Source organism: Doryrhamphus excisus, chromosome 20, assembly GCF_030265055.1.
Source record: "Doryrhamphus excisus isolate RoL2022-K1 chromosome 20, RoL_Dexc_1.0, whole genome shotgun sequence".
NCBI lineage: Eukaryota > Metazoa > Chordata > Actinopteri > Syngnathiformes > Syngnathidae > Doryrhamphus > Doryrhamphus excisus.
The window spans coordinates 4999007-5013475 of NC_080485.1; the positions used below are offsets into that span (position 1 = coordinate 4999007).

Here is a 14469-nt window from a genome sequence, read left to right on the forward strand (position 1 = left end):
ATCCAATATGGGGGCGACGTTGACGTATCGCAGCAGTGGACAAACCCACTCGACGCGGCGTCTATAATGTCCCATTTCGGGTTCTGCGTCGTTCAATCGCGCATGTGTCCTTCTCTGCCATTAGTATTTAAGTATTCACTGACACTTTGTAGAAATATTGTTGCCTGACGTTTAAGTTCTGTAACTGCCGTAAAATAGATGACGTAGTAGCACACATGATTGCACATGCATAACGTGACAACAGAAAAATAGTCCGCCTGAACGCGAACGCGTTCTGCACATGCGTAGAACCGATTGCGTTTCCGGTACGAATTGCGTCGTGACAACCCACAATGCAATTCAGGCAAACAGACGGATGGCTTTTTCGGGCGGGCAATACTTCAAGCACCGGTTCTCTGTCCATTTACATATTTTGGTAATGGAGTCGACTGTGTTTTAACATCAAAATGAAAAATGGAGCTGAAAATCAAGGGGACACTCGGTAAGAAAACCTTCGAACTCTCTTTTTTGTAAAATTGCCAGTAGAATGCTTATAGCTTTCAACAGCTACTACTAGCTTAAGGGTGCACTTCCTGTTGTTCTATGCACGGTGTCGTGAGTGACGTATTAACTTGCAGCACTGTTTTGACTGAATAGCAGGAAAGACACTTGAAAACGCCCCCAGAGTATCATAGTTATGAGGACTATTTCACAAAACTGTCCAATTCTAACTCAGGTATTTGTTTACCTAGTTGTGCTTTTATCTTCTTCGGATATCAACAAAGCATCTTCCTGCCCGATGGTACTTCTTGTAGTCGTCGTCGTTACACACTGTTGGCGTTACTTTGAGCAAATGTCTTCGCCTCGTTAGCTGCTTGCTGTCAGAATTGCAAAGTTCAGGGTGTGTCGGATATGCGAGACTTACTATTAGCTCTGTGTATAGCAATGTGTGCTGGTGTTTTCCCAGTCTTTCTCGGTGGGCATTGTTGTGGAACATTTCTGTTAGCACCGGTGGAGAGAAGAAATAAAATGCTCAACGACAGATCTGTCTTTTGTGGGTATTTATTCTGCAGAAGGGAAGACAGTTGAAACAGACAGTCGAGTGTCTGCCACAAGTGTCCCCCCGAAGGACAGGACAGAAGCATAGTTATACAAACATTATCGAGACTTTACCAGGTGCAATGACATATCCCGTGTTAATGAAAACGCCATTGGAGAAACTTCTTTTGGTGGAAGAGGGGCTCAAGGCACAAGCAAATAGTCATAACAAAGCATAGGCTGTTCTCCTAGGAAATCAGTCTAACCTTGATGAGTACATTAGCAGAAATACTCTAATCAGTTCAAATCAGCTGACCTAAGGCTAAAATATAAGAATTCCATCACAGCATACTGATATTGACTGAAAAGAATGTCTATTGCAGGACACCCAAGAATACATCTTATTCCCGGAGGATTAAAGGTAGGTCAAAGTCATTTCTGAACAGCAATGTAACGCAACATAACATACATTAGTGCATACAGTGCTTATACAACATAATATAACAGTGTGTTTGCAATAATGTATAGTGGAGTCATTAAGAGATACAAGGCATATTTTGTCATTATTTGCATTTTCAAGCTCTCCTGGTTGTTAATTGAGTACAAGTCCAATTCCCTATAGGATATTCATTATGTTAATTTGAATTGGTATATATTTTCCTTGGGGCCCGGCCGGGCCCAGCCCGAACAAGCCACACTGGATCTCCCCCTTGTAGACCCACCACCTACGGGGGCAAGCATAAGGGTCCGGTGCATTGTGTGTTGGGTGGCGGTCAAGGGCGGGCGCCTGGGCGACCTGGTCTTCGGCGGCCAAATCTGGTTTTTGGGACATGGAATGTCACTTCTCTGGTGGGGAAAGAACCTGAACTGTGCAAGAGGTTGAGATATTCCGACTAGACATAGTTGGACTCACCTCGACCCACAGTTTGGATTCCAGAACCAAACTCCTCGAGAGGGGCTAGACCTTGTTCTACTCTGGAGTTGCTGCAGTGGAGAGGCGGCGAGCTGGTGTGGGCTTATTAATAGCCCCGCGGCTTGGTGCCTCTGTGTTGGAGTCAGCCCCGGTGAACGACAGGGTCATTTTCCTATGCCTTCGGGCTGGGCAAAGGGTCCTCACTGTCATTTGTGCGTATGCGCCAAACGGCAGTTCAGAGTGCCTGGCCTTCTTGGAGTCCATCAGGGGGGTGCTGGAGAGCACCCAAGCTGGTGACTCCGTCGTTCTACTGGGAGACTTTAACGCCCATGTGGGCAATGAACCACAGTTTGTCCACAACTAACACCATGTTCGAACATAGGGATGACCATAAGTGCACTTGGCACCAGGACACCTTAGGCCAGTAGGGTAAGTCAGTAGTAAGTCGAGCCTGTTTCTGGTAAACGTTGGCCTCCGCCAAGGCTGCACTTTGTCACCGATTCTGTTCACAATTTTCATGGACAGAATTTCTAGATGCAGTCAAGGTGTTGAGGGAGTCCGGTTCGGGGGCCTTAGAATCTCATCTCTGCTATTTGCAGATGATGTGGTTCTTATGGCCTCTTCGGGCTGTGACCTTCAGCGTTTACTGGGACGGTTTGCATCTGAGTGTGAAGCGTCTGGGATGAGACTCAGTACCTCCAAATCAGAGGCCATGGTTCCCAGGCGGAAAAGGGTGGAGTGCTCCCTCCGGGTTGGGAATGAGGTCCTGCCCCAGGTGGAGGAGTTTAAGTATCTCGGGGTCTTGTTCACAAGTGAGGGAAGGTGGGAGCCTGAGGTTGACAGACGGATCGGCGCAGCCGCTGCAGTAATGTGGACGCTGTACCGGACCGTCGTGGTGAAAAGAGAGCTGAGTCGGAGGGCAAAGCTCTCAATTTACCGGTCGATCTATGTTCCCACCCTCACCTATGGTCATGAGCTTTGGGTCATGACCGAAAGAATGAGATCGCGGATACAGGCGGCTGAAATGAGTTTCCTCCGTAGGGTAGCTGGACTCACCCTAAGAGATAGGGTGAGAAGTTCAGCCATCGGTGAGGGGCTCAGAGTAGAGCCGCTTCTCCTTCACATCGAGAGGAGTCAGTTGAGGTGGCTCGGGCATCTAGTCCGGATGCCTCCCGGACGCCTCCCTGGTGAGGTGTTCCGGGCATGCCCAGCCAGGAAAAGGCCCCGGGGCAGACCTAGGACTCGCTTGTCGCTTATGTCTCACAGCTGACCTGGGAACGCCTTGGTGTCCTCCCGGTGGAGCTGGAGGAGGTGGCCGGAGACCGGGAAGTCTGGGCTTCCCTACTGAGACTGCTGCCCCTGCCACCTGGACCCGGATAAGCGGAGGAAAATGGATGGATGGATATATTTTCCTTAAATTAACCTAAAATGACACGGCTGCACAAACACAGACACATTTGATTGGTTTTCATGGCCCGCAGCACAACAAAGAAGTTATAACATGGCCACCATTTAGTTATCGATAGTCGCACAGATGCAAACATCAAGTGTTGGCAGCTCTGCATGACAGTCAATGACCCATCTCAAGAGTTTAATACGAAAATACTTTATGGAAAGTATTTTTGTTGTTTCCGACAATAAAACATAGTTGTGGAGATCACATTTTGACAAACAAATGTATGTTTTTCTGAATAATCTCCCACTTTAACAGTGCTTCCTGCACAATGTCACATTTTTACTTGCAGAAACACCAATGAAACCCTCTCAGATCACTAACCGTCTCATAGCCAATCCCAGGAGAATGTTGCCGCTAAACAGCCAGGAGTGCCAGCCCTACAGAGCAGGTTCACCATGCAGGTCTTCCTGTCCTCTTGCAGTACAAGTCAATTCTTCAAGGTCACACAGTCAAGGACATAATTTAGCCAAGCAGCATTCAGGGGACAGACCAGGTCCTCTGCACCGCCCTAAACCTAAGGAGTCGCCACATGATAGGTCTCAACACCGTCGTCCAAGTGGTTCCCACGCTCATCCACAGAAGGATTCAGGCATCCGCTTTCCATCCTTCAACATCAGGAAAGATCATAAGTCCACAGTAGTATCTAACTCAGGAAGAAGTACCACAGATCTCCGACCACAGTCAAACAAGGTAAGATATTTTTATGTAACACATGCAATAATTATTTGGCATCCATTGTTACAAGGAGGCTTCATTTCTTTTCTACTTTAGGACCAACGTATGCAAACGCCTTCAAGCGAAAAATCAACTCCAGGTAGTATACTTCATTACCCAATACACTTATCGGCAGACATCAAATTTGACAGCTGCTTCATTACACATTGCTTGTCTAAAACATCTGCTTCATCTTCATCAGTGGTTCTATGTTCCAATTCCATAAATGTGCTTTATCACAGACCAACATTTGTAGTGTATGCATGTCCCGTTGGATGGTAGTGAGTGGTAAAGTTGTGCTGGGAATGACAGATAACACCATGGCACAATGATGATAAACGATAAAGCGCGCAAGGGAAAAACATAACCTAAAGTAGCACGCACACATGCAAACACTTTTTTTTTACATACAAACTATTATCTAACATCAGTAGCCACACACGCTAGCAAGGCACCTTTGCAGAAACATGTAAAAGGAGTGGAATTTTGCTGTTTGAATGAGGGAAGAATGACATGTAAAGCCACTGTGTTTTTATGGGTCTTTTAGTGATGCAGTGTTACAGAACAATGAAGCAAATACTACTTGTTCAAATCATAAATTGTCATTCAGTGGCCAACTGCACATACATGGACTGTAGGGTGCATCAAAAAACACAATTATTGAATTTTTATATGGCTGGGTACTAAAAGTGTTCCAATATATGTAGAAACAACAAAATACAAAATATTTTTCCAATACTGATTATTTAGGGGTGCCACCATACATCTGTTTTTGTGGAATAAAGTGGTGAACAGTTCAATGGTCGCCATGGTGATTTGAGGTCAGCAAAGACTGCAGCTCAAGAACTGTGAGGTGATCTTTATGTTTTTGTTGGTATTTATACTCCTATTACATATTACTAGCAAATTTGCGGTTTTGTCTTTGTAATTTGAATGATTTGTAGTCATATTTAGTGCTCATTGCCTCTACTGTAGCTAACATTAGCTAGCTACAGTTTGCTAATGACAGTTAGCTAATAGCTGAGCAAGCATAACCAACAACAGTAATATACAGTGCATCCGGAAAGTATTCACAGCGCTTCACTTTTTCTACATTTTGTCATGTTAGCCTCATTCCAAATTGTATTAAATTAATCTCTTACCTCAAAATTCTACACAAAATACTCCATTATGACAATGTGAAAAAAAGGTTTTTTTGACATGTTTTGAATTTATTAAAAATAGAAAACAAAAAAATCACATTTACATAAGTATTCACAGCCTTTGCTTAATACTTTGTTGATCCACCTTTGGCAGCAATTACAGCCTCAAGTCTTTTTGAATATGATCCCACAAGTTTAGCACACCTATCTTTAGGCAGTTTTGCCCATTCTTCTTTGCAATAAGTCTCAAGCTCCATCAGGTTGGATGGGGGACGTCTGTGCACATTTTCAGATCTCTCCAGAGATGTTCGATCGGATTCAAGTCTGGACTCTGGCTGGGCCACTCCAGGACATTCACGGAGTGGTACTGAAGCCAATCTTTTGAGATCTTGGCTGTGTGCTTCGGGTCGTTGACCTCAGGCTGGGGCGAAGGTTCATTTTTCAGCAGGACAAGAGCACTCTGGAGCAGGTTTTCATCCAGGATATCTCTATATATTGCTGCATTCATTTTTCCTTCTATCCTGACTAGTCTGCCAGTTCCTGCTGCTGAAAAACATCCCCACAGCATGATGCTGCCACCACCATGCTTCACTGTAGGGATGGTATTGGCCTGGTGATGAGCAGTGCCTGGTTTCCTCCAAACATGGCGCCTGGCATTCACACCAAAGAGTTCAATCTTTGTCTCATCAGACCAGAGAATTTTGTTTCTCATGGTCTGAGAGTCATTCAGGTGCTTTTTGGCAAATTCCAGACAGGCTGCCATGTTCCTTTTACTAAGGAGTGGCTTTCGTCTGGCCACTCTACCATACAGGCCTGATTGGTGGATTGCTGCAGAGATGGTTGTCCTTCTGGAAGGCTCTCCTCTCTCCACAGAGGAACGCTGGAGCTCTGACAGAGTGACCATCGGGGCCTTGGTCACCTCCCTGACTAAGGCCCTTCTTCCCCGATCGCTCAGTTTAGAAGGCCGGCCAGCTCTAGGAAGAGTCCTGGTGGTTCCAAACGTCTTCCATTTACGAATAATGGAGGCCACTGTGCTCATTGGGACCTTCAAAGCAGCAGAAATTTTTCTGTATCCTTCCCCAGATTTGTGCCTCAAGACAATCCTGTCTCGCAGGTCTACAGACAGTTCTTTTGACTTCATGCTTGGTGTTTGTGCTCTGACATGCACAGTCAACTGTGGGACCTTATATAGACAGGTGTGTGCCTTTCCAAATCATGTCCAAACAACTGAAGTTACTGTGGCTGGACTCCAATCAAGCTGTAGAAAGATCTCAAGGATGGTCAGTGGAAAAAAGATGCACCTGAGCTCAATTTTGAGCTTCATGGCAAAGGCTGTGAATACTTATGTAAATGTGATTTCTTAGTTTTCTATTTTTAATAAAGTCAAAAAAAAACTTTTTCACATTGTCATAATGGAGTATTTTGTGTAGAATTTTGAGGTAAGAGATTAAATTAATACAATTTGGAATGAGGCTGTAACATGACAAAATGTGGAAAAAGTGAAGCGCTGTGACTACTTTCCGGATGCACTGTAGAGTAGACAGTATTGCTGATGCCTCATATTTATGAGAGTGATACTGTAGTCCTACATAATCTGATATACACTTGTCCATTTGTTATTTTAGGCACTGTGCAGCACAACCCACCAGCTCTCCTAAGATGCTGCCCTCAACAACTAGTTCCTTTCAGACTAGCAGTTGCAGCTTGGTCTTTGGTCTGGGCCCCCTTTGATAACCCTATAGAAAATGATGCTGTATTGAAGTTCATTGTACTCAACATTTCCAGGTCAACTTTTTGGCAATTAGACTAGAAATTGCACATTTTCTGAAATTTTACAAAAGTTTGTGTGAGGTGGCACCCCGAAATCTCAAATCCTCAAAACTTTGCAAAATACATTTTTATGTTCATCAGGGAAAAAAATGGAATGCCAGCCAAATTATGAATTTAAAATGTCCCATTCAAATTTGATGCACCCTAATGGACAGTGACAGTATCAATGTTGTATCAATTCTGTAACAATCTATTCCGTTTTTTGGTTGTTTGTTTGTCTTCAACAGTGAGCTCCTCTCAGAAGAGGCACAGGGAATGTGATGACTACAACGGTACTGTCAAGAAGCTCTGTCCTCCGCTTGCCCAAGCTGTCCATGGAGAACCAACTTCAGTGTTTAGTATACCTCTTAATACCTCAAAGACATCCCTGCCTTTGTTGAGGAATTCCTCAGTGTTGCTACCAAAATTTCCAGATGAACCCACACGTGGTCAGTCTCCATACATGGGATCGTCATCCACGTCTAAACAGTTGTCCTGCACTTCGCTTTCATCCAAACCTATTGGAACGAGACCACCACCATCAGGGGCAAAGCAACTCCAAATATATTCCAGTCACAACCACATTGTACAATTAGGATCCCTTTCAAACGATGACGAAATTGTGCATGGAAGAGGAAAACAATATGACCAAAGTCATAGAGCAAGCACTGAAGTTCCCCAAAAGCCCACTACCGACTCACTTCATTCCCACTTATGCAGCCCCTTTCCTCGGCATACTCCTCAGCATTCCTCACCAGTCAGGACAAAGCTAAACAGGACGCATTTGAGCATTCCTGCAATGGAACGGAAAAAACCCCTTCGCAAGAGAAGAACTATCAGGATCCCCGACGACATAAACGACCTGTTCACTCCTGATGTCACGATCAGGCCTGTACCCACGACCCCCAAGACCAAGGCGGATTTTACATCACCGACCACAGAGAAAAGACACAGCTCCAGTGTCCAAAGCTCTGGAGGCTCTTCTCTGAAAGGTAGCGACTTAAGACTCACATGTTCGGCAAACATTCAAATGTCATCTGTGTCCTTATTAAAGATGGAAGTCAAAAATGTAGTGTCCATTTGCTCCAAAGACACTAAATCCAACTGTCCTGTCCTTTCAAATGAAAGCCTTAAATCAGACCAGAAAAATAAATCCCTTCCTAACAGCAAGACTCATCTTGGGGGTTCCAAGCAGCGTTCCACATCCGATTGTTCCCGGTCTCCTCTGATCAAAAGGGACCCAATTGGAGGGAACAGACAACAGTCAGATAACTCTATGGATCCTAAGGTCGAGGACCTAGACTGGGACTTGGGAATAACTTTAAATTTTGATTCAAGCCAGACCTCCGAAAGCAGCGGAAAGGATCAACTGATTTTCTTGCACAAGATGCCCAAGACCGATTTTATGTCGCCGACCACAGAGGGAAGGCAAAGCTCTCAAAGCTCTTCTGTTAAGGGTGACCACTTAGGACGCACTTGTTCAGCAAACAACTGTATGCCATCAGCACACCCCTCCCATATTGCCTTGCCCACTGTGTCATTATTCAAGATGAAAATAGAAAATCTAGTGTCCATTTGCTCCAAAGATGCTAACTCCAAATGTCCTGTCCCCTCCAAAGAGAGCCTTAAATCAGATGAGGAAAACAAACCTGTCCCAAACAGTGGGACCCATATTGGGGCTTCCAAGCAACTTTCCACATCCGATTGTTCTCAGTCTCCACCAATCAAGAGGGAGCCAATTGGAGGGCACGGTCAGCAAACGGATAAAGCTATAGATCCTCTAGAGGAGGACCTAGACTTGGACCTGGGAATAGCTCTCAATTTAGAATCAAGCCAGACCTCTAATAGCAGTGAGGACGAACAATTGATGTCCTTGCAGGAGATAATGAATCATATTCCCAAGCTGCCAGCAGATACACCAGGAAAATCTGCCTTTTCAGAGCCAAGCACACCCAGATGTTCCAGGAAGCCTCAGGCAGTAAGAACCTTTTTCCCCCCTCCAACGATGTTGACCATAACTTCAGCCTGTGTATGGACTGTATGTGTGTTTTCTGCAGCCATTTACAGCAAGAAGAATCTTCTACAACAACAGCTATGACCAGATGATTGAAAAAATACACATCCATAAAAAGTATGTGATTCTGTAAATGAGGTTCCTACTCCATTATTATACAGTAGAAAATGGTAGGTAACATTTTCAACATGCTTTGTTTGCACAGGGCAAAAGAGGATGAGGCACATCTTCGTACCGAGCTGTTGAGAATAGTGGAATGTGAGGATGTGGGGGACTGTGAACAGGGCGTCTCCAGTGAACAACAGTAAGTGGCACTGCCAACATTCTGCTTTCGGAGCTGGCACAACTGTGTAAATGATCACACCAGACACTGATGTTGCTATATAACATTGTCTGATTTTCATGCTATGTTACATTAACTCATGACAGCTTTTTTAAAGGATTCAGTGCAACAAGCTTTATCTGGGGTATATTATGACACATAATATCTTCGTGATATTATCTTCGTGCTGGAAGATAAAACTTTTATGATGTTTCTTTTTAGGGAATTTGTGAAGCGCTACTCATTGGTTTCCAGTGCATTCAAGGAGGTGCCTCCAGGCGAGGTCGTGTTTGACCTTGAGAAATTTGGCCAGATCTTCACTGAAGATTCTCTGCAACTCAGAAGATGCATGGTCAAACCGCAAAGTGCCACACAGAAGACACTCCTCTGGTGAGTTCTCTTTATGTCTGGGGATATTAATGAAATCCAAATACAGTTGAACTACCCGCTAATTATGAATCAACTTCATGCATTACATTTTTTTTTACATTATCATCAATGTAAAAAGATGATTAAGTAATTGTAGTCAACTTGACAAATATGCTGTGCTATTGATGTTGTACTTAGAACCCCGGAAAGAGGTGTACTTGTCTACCACTTTCCTATGTCTCAATAAGTTAGCACAAACAGGAAAAAGCCTATGCTCTTATGTAGTTGAGATGCTCACTGAGCTTCTCCACAGATTTTCATGGAACTCTGAGGTTCCATTGTAATTAACCTCAGCACTGGAATCTAAATAGTCTTTATCACTTCCAAGTGCTCTGAAATTGTTTGATGTGCTAAATAGTTTTTGCCCTGCTGTCAGGTCCAGCCCAGCCCAGCTGAGACTGCATGTGAATATAGGACTATTCCAGGAAGCTTATGGTTATAATGCACCATGCCCAACTCAAGTTACTGATTTCCTATTCAAGGTAGGCCACCCACCTCCATTCCCATAGCATGACTCTGATGGTAGAAAACAACATGTTTTTAAATGTTTATTTTTTAGATGATGTCGGTGCATTCTGAGAGGATGATATCAGACAAGATGCTGCAGGCCCTTTGTGACATTGCAAGCTCAGCTGCATATAACATTGGTCAGTATCTTTATCTGTCATCCCACTACCACCAGCTGTTATGTCTTTACTTCATTTTCTTTATATATTTTTGCTGAATTTTTCAGTGAAAAATGGAAACCAGCGGTTTAATGTCTGGGTACCGTCTTTGGCTGATGTAACCCTTGTCCTGATAAACATGGGAGTTGCATTTGTGACATTGTTCCCTTTGGAAAATCTACAGCCGCCATTTACAGAGGGAGATTTGTTGTAAGTCACTTGTTGTTTTAGAAGATCACTTTGTGTAATTCTTGCTGTTGTATGTATGTATGCATGTATTTATTTATGTTTTGTTACAGGGAGGATGTCTATATTCAAAGTGACTTTCCCTCCAGCAGCAATGAAATGAACCCCTTTCCTGAACACAACTGTAACAACATTTTTAAGGTGACAACAGAAGGCAGAATTAACAGAGAAAGAATCTTCCCAAAAAGTTATCAGCATGTTGACCCGCTGCTTGTTCCTCTCCTTTGTACACAGTACCTGTCGTACTGCATAAGCGTGTGTCCTCGGGCATACAGCGACTATGAGCTGCTCTTGCTGCTGACCATGGTGGCTCGAGTGTGTCTAGACACTCACTTCGTCCCCCTGCCCTGTGTAGAAAGTTACACTCTACTGTATAAAACAGTGAATGTCATCAGGGACTGGGATGCAATGGTCAGTTTTATGTGTCAGCAAATATTGGTGTACTGTATTGTAGTGGTTGGTTGTTTCAGTAAACATTTTGTATCGGAGTATTGGAGATGTCAAAATAATAGTGTAGCGGAACCTCTGTCTAGTTTGGCATCACGCTGCACATTTTACCATTTGTGAATGCACGTAATTGTTGTGTGAAATGTCGTTCAGCTCCCCAGAATCTGCCAGGCCTTCATTGACCTAACAGATGACCACCACAATATGTGCCTTTTGGTTCAGCTGCTACCTGACAACACTCACGGAAAGTAAGGAAGCCTGTTTGTTTGCTTGGAATAATACAGTACATTAACAGCATTTTATTTTGTAGATGCCTGCGACAGCATCTTAGTCTCTCAATGATCTCAAAACTCTTAGATGGTACTTGTCAATACAGACCTACCGGAGCAGAAGAAATTCAGGTTCCTATTATTCTAAATATGTTTTCACAGGGCTGGTGTTTCTTGTCTATAGTAATATGTACTGTTCTATGTATAGCTCGCTGATCTCAGGCCCTATGTGCGTCGTATGCAACCCTCTTCCCTCCTTCATGGCATGTTGAACACCTCTAGCAGGAGTCCGAAAGAGAATGATCTAGCATATCTCGATCAGCAGGTGAGTGTGCAGTCAGTTGGCGGAGCTTGTATTATGCGGCGGGGATGAATGTCAATAGTGTCATTTTAAATGTTTTTGTATTGCAGTCCTATTACCTGTGCTACAGTCTGTTGACTTTGACAAACGAAGTGTCCAATTTTCACATCTTCCCAGTCCATCAGAAGGTAGGACAGGTCTTACAGTTGCACACGAAAACTCTCACATTACACTAGAAACACACAGTTCCTAATCTTCTCAGGGGACAACACTATAGAAATTAAACGTGGATATGCTTTAGGGTAGTCAGTGTGGGCCTTGCATCGCAGTATTGATTTTTTTATACCACCGAACATGAACAGTAGCCATTATTATCTAAATATCTGGCAACCCAAGGTGAACGTATCCAACTTTCATCCAAAGTGTCAATATTTAGTGTGAGTACCATTATTGTCTAGCACTGCCTTAATCATCCTGGGTATGGAACACACTCATTTATTTCATTGGTTCCAGACTCCACCACGATACAGGATTCAATGTTAATAAATTTAAATATTTTCATAGATCATAAAAACTCGCACAAGAATGAGTTTGGTGTTCGCCTTTTTCATCATGCATTGATTGCCCCTTTTTGTGTCGTTCTTCAGGAGCAGCTGCTGATTCTTAGCTCAGAGTTGGAAACACATGTCAAGTACAACATCAGAGAGAGTGCCAATTTTCTATACCGGTCCAAGGTGAGTGGGCTTTTAGGTGCTTGTTTTGTTATTGTTATGACTGGCAAGTCAGTTGCTGTGTTTTTGACTTTTTGTTTGCCGAGTTCCTACAAGTGCTTCATATTTTTTAAATGCTGATTTTGACATTTTTACCTTGTTTGTCCTTCCTATGGGAAGAGGACTATAGCCATCTGTCTTCCTGACTGATGAGGCCAATCAGTGACATCTTGGACAGTCGTGTCAAGAGGGTCCAGCAGTAGCTTGTGGTGGAGGATTACCAATGACATGAGACTTGTGTCATGTGCGCTTTCACTTGGCTGTTGCTGTTGCGTTCTAACCACCATCCGTCAGTCTGCAGTTGTCCATACAGAACACGTTACCGAAATGTGACATGCCTCACCCTTACAAATTGAGACTGACAAAGCATGGAGAAGACACTGAGCATGCTGGTCTTCTCAACAATGTCTGCATTGGGAGTGTTGTCCTGATATTTGACTCTTTGCAATTTGTGGAGGTAGTTTAGTTGGAAGCGGCTGAGCGTCTTAGTCTGCTTTTGGTAGGTAGTTAGGTATCACATGGTGATACCTAAGGTATCACATGCTGGCACTAGGGATGCTCACCATTCACCATTCAGTGCCTGTTCTTCATATGACATGGCATGTGGCATGTGTTGGCAGTTAAGTTCCACATGGCAGACATGATTATGTTAGTTTTGGCATGCCTGCGCACTGAAAGTGGGAGGACGCTACTCAAGACACTACACTGCATGCAGGGATTGATGCAGGCTGCAATAGTACGAGCCACGGGTGCTTTTGTGATTGGCCTTGAACATACGTAGTGAGGATGATGGCTTCTGTGGACAAGTCCATGGATCTCTGCATGTCTTCAATGCCGCCAGCATTCAGAGTCATCAACATGGACCTTGGTCTTTGCCTGTAGACGCAGTAGATTGAAGAGCTTTCCATCTATTCTGTATTTGATATTGATGCCTGGGCCTGTGTTGTGGCCTTTTACTTGAGATATTAAATTGCTAGAATTTTGCTGCACACATTTCTGAATAGGGATAAAATGTTTGGATAATGTGCTTCAAACTGCAAACTTACAAACAAGATGGTGTACTTTTCTTTTACTCTCTGCTATTAAAATATGATTGTAGGTGAAGGACCTGCTTGCTCGGCTCTACACCAAGTGGCAGATGCTCCTCCAGCAGTCCAAACCTTTGCATGTACAGTGGCTACACACACGCACACACACTATTACAAAACATATATAGATCGATATAAAGAACAGAACAAGTTGTCAGTATTGCTGTCTCACCCACCTTGCAGTGTCAGCTTTATGATTATTGGAAGCCTTCACCTGTGAAAACGTCGGCGTGCATCGAGACGGACTGTGATGATAGACAACAGACTTCGACGGAGGAAAGGGGAGACGATAGGAGCGATGACTTCGCCTCAGCTGATGAGGAAGGAGTTGATCCAAAGTACTAAAACAATCAAGCCTGGTGTTCGTTACAGATGAATGCTCGCGTTCAAGAGGAGGCTGAGGCAACACGGCCACTTGTCATCACGATAATGCACACTCAGGAGCTGTTACCACAACAGGTAGCTTGGTCATTATGGGCCATTTTAAATGAAGTCACGGTACAACAGCAACTCCTGACTTAATTTTCAGCTCAGTTTGCACTTACTAAAGAGACATTGACTCTTTACCTGCAAGTATAAGTGTTTTTTTCAGTGTTTTGACATGTTTTGTTTTCTACTGTTTTAACCTTTATTTGTGTACAATTTGTAACAGGTTGGGAGGAATGTATTTGTTATATATATATTTTTAAGTGTGTGTCTGCATAAAGAGAAAATAAACAAATACTTTATATGTTTTTAAAATGATTCACTGCCAGTTTGTTAAATTGAGTTTTCAAAGTGTGGCACAGTGAACCTCACTTCAATGTTCTTGGGTCAACCACAACTTCCTGAAAATTGTACTTCCTGGAGCGTATTTTATTACGTTTT

At 43.6% G+C, this 14469-nt stretch overlaps 1 protein-coding gene across 1 annotated transcript; it reads left to right on the plus strand.

Annotated features, from left to right (window-relative positions):
• Positions 1-314: 314 nt before the first annotated feature.
• slf2 (SMC5-SMC6 complex localization factor 2) lies at positions 315-14346 on the plus strand. The gene is made up of 20 exons (XM_058058977.1): positions 315-481; positions 1401-1438; positions 3676-4076; positions 4158-4200; positions 7300-9029; positions 9109-9182; positions 9271-9369; positions 9610-9777; positions 10193-10298; positions 10376-10463; positions 10550-10691; positions 10781-10868; positions 10962-11138; positions 11328-11422; positions 11485-11575; positions 11652-11768; positions 11855-11932; positions 12392-12478; positions 13614-13682; positions 13786-14346. The coding sequence occupies exons 1-20, from the start codon at positions 447-449 to the stop codon at positions 13945-13947; spliced, it is 3888 nt and encodes a 1295-aa protein (XP_057914960.1). The 5' UTR covers positions 315-446; the 3' UTR covers positions 13948-14346.
• The last annotated feature ends 123 nt before the right edge of the window (positions 14347-14469 follow it).